A 10024-nucleotide genomic window follows, 5' to 3' on the forward strand; every position below is an offset into this window, starting at 1 on the left:
AACCTTAAACACATAGACACACTTTTAAGTCTTGAAATTCAAAGTAACATATTGAGTAAAAAGCTACACAGCATTAACCAGCTCAAATTTTGCCAGGAGGACATGTAAAGTTCCACTCTCACACCCATTCAGCAGGACATACCTTCCCCCTTCCCTCCCCAGCCTTCCTTTTGTCCTCTTTTCTCATCTCAAAACACCTACCCCTTGGTACTCAGGATCTCTGACACTTGTGCTTGTGGCACTGTAACTCCTATAGAAGTTTCTAGAGGACATCAATTCACAGTAAAACAATGTTTTTAAAAATAACGACTTAAAAAAGCTTGAAAAATTTTAATACCACATGGTACCACACACCTGTGGCTAACTGGAAATTTATGCTTCACTGGATGGACACAGCTCAGATGGGTGCAGCTTTATTAATATTCTCTCTGTAGAGGAATTTTGAGCAACTATATCCCTGAACAGCAAGTGCTAACTGTTTACTGCTAGCTACATCAGATCCAGGTATTACTCCTCTTAGGTACAAGCACCCTTCTGTTATCCGCTGCATAATTAAATGCATTTAGTTTCCTGAGGATCTAAAAGGGACCTTTATGAGGAGTATGTCAGCTTTTAAAATTGTAAAAGCACAAATTCGTCATCACTTCTATTATTAAAGTTGTATTTTGCTCATTTCTATTATTAAAATTGTATTTTGCTAGAGCATGTAAAATGCATCTAGAAATACTACATTATTTCACAAATGGGACTCATCAAAACTCATCCTTTCCTTCCATTGTCAGCTAAAAACACCACAACCATTAATTCAGGTAATAAGTGAAGCCACAGCATTAGGTACTGTATTGAAAGTAACACAATGAAAATAACTTTTTTTCCAGCCAGTTCATTCAGTATATTAACAAATATTTCATTTCTACATGGCCAACAAGGCATTCATTTTCATATTCTCACTTCCTTGGAGTTCTTTTCCTCATGCAAGCAACCTTAAGTCACATTAGTAACTTGAATATTATACTTATCTTTTCTACCAGTCCTTGCTCAATAAACAAACTCGTCCCTTCTTCAAGATCACTTTTTAAGTAGAGCTGAATACATTTCAGCAGCAGGGAAGCATTCTGGAATTCATTCTTGTCCAGCTCCTACAGAAACAGAATGCTGTGTTTTATTAGCTAGTCCCCATAGAGCTGAGCATTAAGATGGTTAAAGATTATGATACTCACCCTTCTCAGTGCTTTGTCTAGCTGGTTTAAGAGAGATTCACTGTATTTCTGAGGAGGCTCTATTTCTCTCTCCTGAAGCAGTTCACTTATTTTCTGAAATCCCTTCCCCTTAAAAGCATCAATGAGAAGTGATTCAAGCTGCAGAGAGAGGAGAGGCAAACAACTTTTACTCCCTAGTAAAAGAAACAGGCATTTAAATTGTTGAAGCCCTAATCATGAAAAAATACTTGTAATGCTGTTTTTAAAGTTGTAGGCTTTTTGTTTATTTGTTTTACTTCATTTCTCTGTTTTCATTTTACTGTTAGCTCTGAAGGTGAAACATCACTCAATCTCCAGAAGAGACAGGAATTTTGAAACTGAGTAATCTTAAGGGATGATGTAAAACAAATAAGCAACTCCTTTAGTACACTCTGTTTGTGGTTCTTGCTATGTCCCACAACCATTACAATAATTTCTTCCTACTTACAAACTAAAAGATTAAAGGGTATGCTGCACTTCCCATATTGTATGAAATTACTAAAAATTCTAGGTCAAGCCATATACCTTTAAGATTGCACCTTTACATATATATATATACACAATTAGGTTTTTTAAAAAAAGCAAAGGATTTAGATATTTACAAAGTTTTCTGTTCTGGCCTCTGTATCACCATTCACCTCGCCGCTCTGTTCTTCACTTTTTTCTTCCTTCAAAGAGAAAAAAAAATAAAGAAAAATACAGAAAGGGGGAAGAAAAAAAAAAAAAAAAAAGGGGGGGGGGGGATTTCTGCCCAAAAGCTGAAGACCTTTTACTTATGCTCTGCCTTAATAGGCTGATTTTTCCCTCCTTATTTCCTACGGAAATTTTCAAACTCTCCCCACACTTCCAAACCACAGGTTTAACCAAATCCTCAAACGCAAGAATCCGCAGAAGGGCCGGTGGCTGGGAGGAATCGATCTGTGTCCGTCTGCCCATCCTTCCCCCAGCTACACCCCCCAGCCCCTGGCCCGGCTGCCGGTTCCCCGCAGCCGCAGGTTGCGGCGCTTACCTCGGCCATGACGGGGGAGCTCCGGCAGCCGCCGGGATGCGGCTCCGATGGATTTAAGGGAGACCCAGGAACCAAGACACGGACCGGGAGCAACGAGAGAACGATCCTGGGGCTACTTCACCCCCTCCCCACGATTCTCGACGACCACTGCTGGCTACACCGGCGTTTGGGTTGGGGCAGGGTGGGGAGACGGGCGGCAGCCCCCGTTTCCCGCAGTTCCTTTTGGCAGCAAACCCGATTCTACCCTCAGCCTTAGAGAATGGAAGGGAAAAGAAAAGGGGGAAAAAAACCCCCACAAACCTCTTTCACACTCGCGCTAAGCAGCCGCAGCTGCGGAGCACACCAGGTGCTGGCGTTTGACTCTGAGCAGACAGGTACAGATTAGGAGCCGAGAGCCCATCCTTCTGAACAGGTGGAATTGTTTAAAGGATTATAGCAGTAATGGGCGTTAAAAGATTTACTCTCGGTGATAGTGTGCCTTTTTCCTTCTTTTTTTTTTTTTTTTTTTTTTTTTTCCTTTGTCTTTCTGAGAGCTAAAAGTAAACTTCCATCCCATCCCTCACCTCAAAGCCCCAACAGCTATTTCTTTCCCTCCCTCCCCCCCAAAAGGTAGCAAAGAAGTTGAAAAGTTAAAATATACTGGTAGAGGAAGTAGCACTGACTCCAGCTTTGTGTTTCAAACCTTATGCTATACAGTATAGTGTGAAGGGAGAATGTGGTTAATAACCATTTGTTTACAACTCAATCCACACAGCAGGTTATTTGTGCAGATTCCTTGACTCTTAGACTTCCAGAGACTTTTTAGGCTGTGGGCAACTCTAATTTGAAATCATAGAATGGTTTGGATTGGAAGGGACCTTATATATAGATCGTCTAGCTCTGACCCCCCTGCACAGGCAGGGACATCTCCTGCTAGACCAGGCTGCTCAAAGCTCCATCCTACCTGGCCTTGAACACTTCCAGGGATGGGACATCCACAGCTCCTCTGAGCAACCTGTGCCAGCGTCTCACCGCACTCACAGAAGACGATTTATTTCTAATATCTAATCTAAATCTACCCTCTTTCATCTTAAGGCCGTTACCCCTCTCCCTATCACTACATCAACATCAGGGGCAGAGCCGCACCTGAAGATGGGCATCCACGGGGGCGGAAAACACAGGGCTTCCAGACCCTGCTCACATTTGCAGAGGTCAGTTCCCGGGGCAGAGGTAGGGAGCTGATTAAAGTAAGACCCCCCCTCCGCTGCCCTCCCCCCTCCAGGTAAGAGCAGCGGAGCACGGTGGGGAAGCGGTGTGGGGAGGGGTGGAGCGGAGGCAGCCCGCCCAGGTGCGGGGTTAGATGCTCCCCGCCGGTCCCGCAGGCGGGGCAGCAGAGCCACCGCCCCCCACCCCGGGGAAGCGCCAACCACATAAAAAAGCGGGATTCGCTGCCTGTCGTCGTCCCCATACTATGAAGCTCACCTGGGACATCAACGACCCCAAGCTTCCGCAGGTACGGGTCAGGGTGGGAGCTGCGGTAGAAAAATTCCTTAGGTGGTTATAACGCGGGGCCAGGTGGATGGGGTACGGAGGGGAAAAAAAAAATCTTCCCTGCTTTGGTTTACGGGTGGTTTACTCCCCCTGCGTTTTTTCAGGTATAATTATATGGGTCTTGATGGGCTGTAGTAGTCCTTACAAAATTGCTTCTAATAAAAATAGCGATTTGATATGCATGTCTGGCCACCTTTGTAGGAACTCCTAAAAGGAATCTTTAACTCCTCTGTTTGGCCAGTTTTCTTCTCCCTTATTTTCCATTTCAAGAAATGTTGATAAGCTTAGACTGGGTATTTTCTGCTACTATAGTTTAAGTGTATCATCACTTTGTGGATGTGACATTTTATTGTCAATGAGCACTCCACTTTTTTGTAGTTGTGAGCAGAAAGTGCATTGTTAATTCACACCTATCCTTCACTCGAGAATTTAATTAATATTGCAGAGCCCATGCAATTACAGAAAGGCTTAATGATGTAAATGCTGGTAGTTCACCTCCATTAATTGGGATTGCTCATATGATATACCTATGTTAAATCAGCATTGCAGGAAATCTTTAAATGCACTGTAAATTTTTGGAGTTTAAAATCTTGGTAATTCTTTCATTGTTCGGGTAATGACATTTAAGTAAGGAACTCCAGAAAGACAGTGAAATACCAAAGTCAAATATTCTTTTTCTGAACCACTGTGTATACATATATTGGAAGTATACTTGCAATTGCAGTTTTTTAATTTGCATTTTTTTGGCAGAAGCCTTATTCAGCTCATGTTAGATAAACTTTAAGAAACTATTCCTTAGTTAAAACTTCTAGTTTCCAGCCTGCAGGTGCACAGTCCCACAATGGGAAGAACCAAAAACCATGCATGAGCAGGGGGGTTTCTGTTCTGGTTGCATCAGAGGTAGACCAGTCAGTAAATTCTGGTAACAAGGCTGGTTGTGGCCAGGTAACCTTACTGCAAAGAGGCATTTATGAAAACAGACCATGTTGTTATGGTTCATAATGCAAAAGAGGAAAAGATCCTGACTTTCTTTTGAGACATAGAAACTAGGCTGCCCTTCTTCTTTTATCAAGCATTTCTGAACAAGCTACCCTTTCAATGCTTTTTGTTGTTTTGGGTTTTTTGGTTTTTTGTGGGGTTTTTTTTTTGGGGGGGGGAGGGGGGAGGGAGATGGGTGGGTTGTTTTTTTCTGGGTTTTTTGTTTTGCTGATGCTTGTGTGGCCATAGAAAAAGCCCACTTCTTTCCCCGTTATGTGTTTTTCAACAGGGCAAAACCATAAGGTTGCAATACCCTACCAACTACCACTCTCTCCCTTTCTTCCTCAGGAGCCCAAGCACTTTGATGCCTTCCAGGAATGGCCCGACGGCTACGTGCGGTTCATCTACTCCAGCGAGGAGAAGAATGCCCAGAGACACCTGAGCGGCTGGGCCATGCGAAACACCAACAACCACAACTGCCAGATCCTGAAGAAATCCTGCCTGGGGGTGGTGGTGTGTGCCAGGAGCTGTGCCCTGCCCGGCGGAGCCAGGCTCCAGCTTCGCCCCGCCATATGTGACAAGGCTCGGCAGAAGCAGCAGAGTGAGGGGCACAGGGAGAGGGAGGGGGGGGACCCTGTTTCTTTCAGCTGGGCTTGGTTTCTAAATGAGAATCAAAGATTGCAAAGAGTGATAAAAATACATTCTAAATTTCATCATCATCATCTGTGTGTAAATACTTTAGGGAACATGGATCTACAGTCCTTTCACTCATTAGAACGTACATCAAGTATACATAGCTATTTGGTTGTGCTTGGTATTTCGTGTTGCATTTCCTTAAATGCTGTTTTTTAATCTGAATTTCAGTGGATGCTGCTCTTGAGTCCTGTTTGTTCTCAGGATTATTCTCCCTTGAATTTAACCAGTGTCTTCAACAGTTTCTTTACCTCTGTGCAGAGAAAGCCTGCCCAAACTGTAACTCTGCCCTTGAGCTCATTCCTTGCCGAGGACACAGTGGTTACCCAGTCACTAACTTCTGGAGACTTGATGGCAAAGCAATATTTTTCCAGGTAAAAAGAATGCGTGCACATGCACACATATAAAAATTATACATTTTTTCTCTTTAAAAGAATATGTATAGATACAAAAATTCTCTCATATGTAGAGAAACTATATCTCTCTCTATGTGAAAATTACATCTATATATACAGCAAGAGAGGTTTCTTTCCCTCTCCTCATTTTTTCTGCTTCATATAACACAGTGGTGAGCCCACCAGAGTTTTGGTGCATGACTGGATTCTTGGATTGTGGTACAAACAAGGCAAGAAAAAATGAAAAAATATCACTTCACTAGCTTTTTAAAAGCAGTATTGGAAAGCCACTATACTCAATTATAACTATGACATCATAATAGATCTAAAAAAAATTATCCCAATTAGAGTACTCAAATATGAACAAAAAGGTTGTCTTGTATGCTGGCATGTATGACAATTTTAAGTTTCCTACTTTGTATTAGTGACTATATGAGGGTTCATTTAGGCAAATGTAATGGGTAAGGACATGTAGAATACATCCATCATATATCAGGATAGCTTTTGGTACATAAACCTCTGTATCCACAGATGCTTCAAAGCATCTTTGGATGGCTTTTCACAGTATAATTCAGTCCTACAAAATATATTTATAGAAATATTTTTTCTTGGGTTCTGATCAGCTACTTCTGAATGTCACAGACATAGCTAATACCTTTTCTCCCTCATCATCCAACCTTGCAGCTCTGCAGTCCTCATTTACTTCTCCGTCCCTTTTTACTTCTATCTACCTACAAATAATTTTTAAATTTTTTTTTTATTCCTCTTTTTCATTTCTCCTTACTCTTATGCCAAATCACAGACCATGCTATGGTTACCTCTCATTCTACTTACTGTGTTTTCTCTTCTTTTACCACCTCCCACTTCACATCTAATTCTTTGTGAATCCTAACTTAGGCTAAAGGAGTCCATGACCACCCCAGGCCAGAGAGTAAATTGGAGGCAGAGGCAAGACGAAGTGCAGTTAAGAAGCAAATGTCCTCTTCTCACCATTCCCAGAAAAAGAGATCTCTAAACTCAGAGGTAAGTCAAAGTCATTAGTCAATTAAAAAGGTGTTGTAGGTGAAAATTAAGAAGGTGTCATAAGCACGGACTGAGGATGCTTGTACAAAAAAAAAGCTTTACACCACACTATATCTGCTCATTTTGGGCTGAAATGAGCAATAACACCATATACATGTCTGTGAGCATTATACATTCCTTAATCTGAAATATCTACTTGTCCTTTGCAGGCAGCAAGGTACCATGACAGCGGTGGCTATGTCAATAACCTACAGAATCTGCCCTGTATGGATGGCCCAGAAAGAGCTGGTATCATTGCAGACACCAGTCTGTCAATTCCAGCTCAGTCTTACCCTTCACTGCAAAGCACTGACCTCTACAAAGCATCTCATGACTCCACCAGCTTCCCAGAGGACCAGTTATCACCATACCCAAAGTGCCCCAATCCACGGATTTACATGCCCAGGCCATGCAGCTATGAGTATGGAGTTCCTACCTTCATAAGCTCCAGCCCTTACCCAACATTTTACAAAGATCTGGCAAATCCTACTCTTGACAGTGACCCCCTTGTTTTGAATGGATCTCACTACAATGCTGTGACTGTCCACGACAAGAACTTTGATAACCCTGGCAGACATTACGGGTTGAAACCAGCTTGGGGGAAAAGTGGCTGTGGAGACCGGAGTGACTATGGACAGATGCAAGCAAGTGCCAACCACCCTTACTATGGTGGGGACTACCCCTGCAGGTATGGTCCCAGTGCCTCTCCCATGGCCCCACCATTGCAGACGGTCATCACAACCACCACCAAGGTGTCCTACCAAGCCTACAAGCCATCCACGCTGAAATACAGTGACAATCTCTGTGATGTGAAGAACCTTCAGAGCTATACCCACGTGGCAGAAAATGTCTCGGGTGCTATCTATTCAGGAATGAAGATTCAGGAAGACTTTGGGATGGTAAAGTCGGCGTTGCTTTACCAGCATGACCCAGTCCCCACAAAGTCTGAACCAGCTGAGACCATGGAAACTTACAGGTATGGGCCACCACTGGTGAACAGTTATGCTGAGCATGAAGGACAGACCTTAAGATTTGAGAGTGGTGAATATTGACTATAATGTTGCATAAATGACAAATACATGTAAATGGAAAACCACATTCTTGTGCTGACCATGTGCATGCTAAGCCCAATGATCTGGGATTTGAGGAGAGGTGAAGAAGCAGGACATCACAACAGCTGTCCAGAAGTGCCTTCCTGGACCTGTGCTGAGCAAAGTGTATTTCCCACAAAACTTCAAACCAGGGTTAATTAACCCCTAAAATGGCATGAGCAGCCCAGCCCCACACGCCTGAGTGAAGGCAATATGGAGACATGATGCCTCTGGAAGTCAGCTTCCTCTTCTGGTAGGGGATGGAATCTGCTTGCAGCCATGACTTCTGCCAGATACCTCCTGCTATGAGAGAAAATGCTCTGTCTGTAAAAAAGAAAATGGTTACCAGGTAATGGAAGAAAAGATGAAGGAATGTGGCTATATAGTCAACTGGAAAAAACTACAGAAAATGAAAGAGAAATGAAAGCAAGACAATTTGCAGAATAATTCACCCGAATGGTCTATTCACCTGCCATGATCCATCTGATAAAATAAAAGATTGGGTAGGTTTCTCTGAAATGAGAAATGAAAAGCCTGCATGCTAACTTCATGATGCTTTCTGATCTCCTGCATCAAAGTACAGACTGCCCAGTGTCCCTAAGCAAAAATGAAATCCCAGGCATAGCCTCACACACACCAGGAACCAACCCCCTGGAAGCAAGAAGGCTCAGGTGAGCCCCACTAAGCATACCTGGCATTGCATGGGTGTTGGGGTTGCATATATAGTCCTGAAAACCATTTGCAGTGAGACTGTTTTCTGTCTAAAGTGGTCTGGCAAGCTGGTCAGACCAATACTGCTTGGGCATTATTGCAGAAATTTGCTTTATGCAAGAATACAACTCTGTCCCATCTAAAAAATACAAGAGTCTTGCTGCTCAGCAGTACAGGTCAGCACTGAATGCTCCTGTACACTCAGCCTCTCTGTTAGATCCTGCTCTTTCCTACAAAGGACTTATCATTTTCCTCTCTGCAATTGTAACTCCTCATGCCAGCACTATTCCTCCTGGAAATGAAGCAACCAACAAACAGAGGGCAGAAAACCTCATTTCCAAACACCCTGAGCTAAACAAGGAAAACATAAGGACTTGCATCCTCAGATTCTTAGCTAATTGAACTAATTTTTCATTGTCCAGGAAGCAGCAGAAATGGAGGACTGGTGCTGATTTAAAACTTGGGTGTTCTGAAAGCTGCCTAGGACTGGGGAATGGAGCCCATACCCAAACTGTGTGCAGGGAGGAAGGGAGCTGTGTAGGCACAGGGTTTCAAAATTTCTTAAGTTACCAAGCATCTCTAACCTTTTGGACACAAATATTTTTTGAAAAAGTTTTATGTGTATTTTTGCTGTGTTCAGAATAACAGCATGTTACTCTACCCTTTAAATCAATATGAAAACAAAGCACCATGTAAACTAAAGTGAGGCTAGTTGGTTTCAGCACAAAAAACCTTGCAAACATATTATCAAACTGGTAAACAAGTCTTACTCACAAAGCATAGTGGGCAAATAGACAAGTTTTAAAAAAATTTTTTTAGTGTGATTTATTTTTTTCCTGCATTTTTATAAAAGGAACACATGCAGTGTGCTCTCTGAAATTGAGCTCTACAGGAATCTAGCCAATACTATCTGGTTTCAGCAGTGGATTGTACATTATTTATAAAAATACAAGCCATGTTAAGCTGGAATTTACCAAAGGCCTAATTAATTTATCTGCAACACACCTGGTCTTTTAGGGTGTTTGTTGTATATCTCACTTAGCTTTTGTTAAACACTTAATTGCAATTCTACCAGGTGTTTTAAACTGCTGATGAGAACTGATTCAGGTGAGCATCATCACTTTGATAGTTAGCCCATGTGCTAAATTAAAAAAAAAAAAAAAGCCCACCCCAAGTTACCACTCAGAAAGGCTGATGCAAAGTTTCAGAGTTTAGGAATATGTAAGATTGTTCTCATTTACAGAACTGAGATTTCTCATCTGAAGTCCAAATAATTTTGAGGCATTTGTGTGTAGAATAAAAATTAACACAGCCTTT

At 42.3% G+C, this 10024-nt stretch overlaps 1 protein-coding gene across 1 annotated transcript; it reads left to right on the forward strand.

Annotated features, from left to right (window-relative positions):
• The first annotated feature begins 3697 nt into the window (after positions 1 to 3697).
• GCM2 (glial cells missing transcription factor 2) lies at positions 3698 to 7957 on the forward strand. Its single transcript, XM_071738682.1, has 5 exons — positions 3698 to 3739; positions 5104 to 5356; positions 5710 to 5822; positions 6741 to 6866; positions 7076 to 7957. Exons 1-5 carry the CDS (start codon positions 3698 to 3700, stop codon positions 7955 to 7957), a joined length of 1416 nt encoding a protein of 471 aa, XP_071594783.1.
• Positions 7958 to 10024: the final 2067 nt, after the last annotated feature.

The sequence above is a fragment of the Heliangelus exortis genome, chromosome 2 (genome assembly GCF_036169615.1).
Source record: "Heliangelus exortis chromosome 2, bHelExo1.hap1, whole genome shotgun sequence".
NCBI classification, from domain to species: domain Eukaryota; kingdom Metazoa; phylum Chordata; class Aves; order Apodiformes; family Trochilidae; genus Heliangelus; species Heliangelus exortis.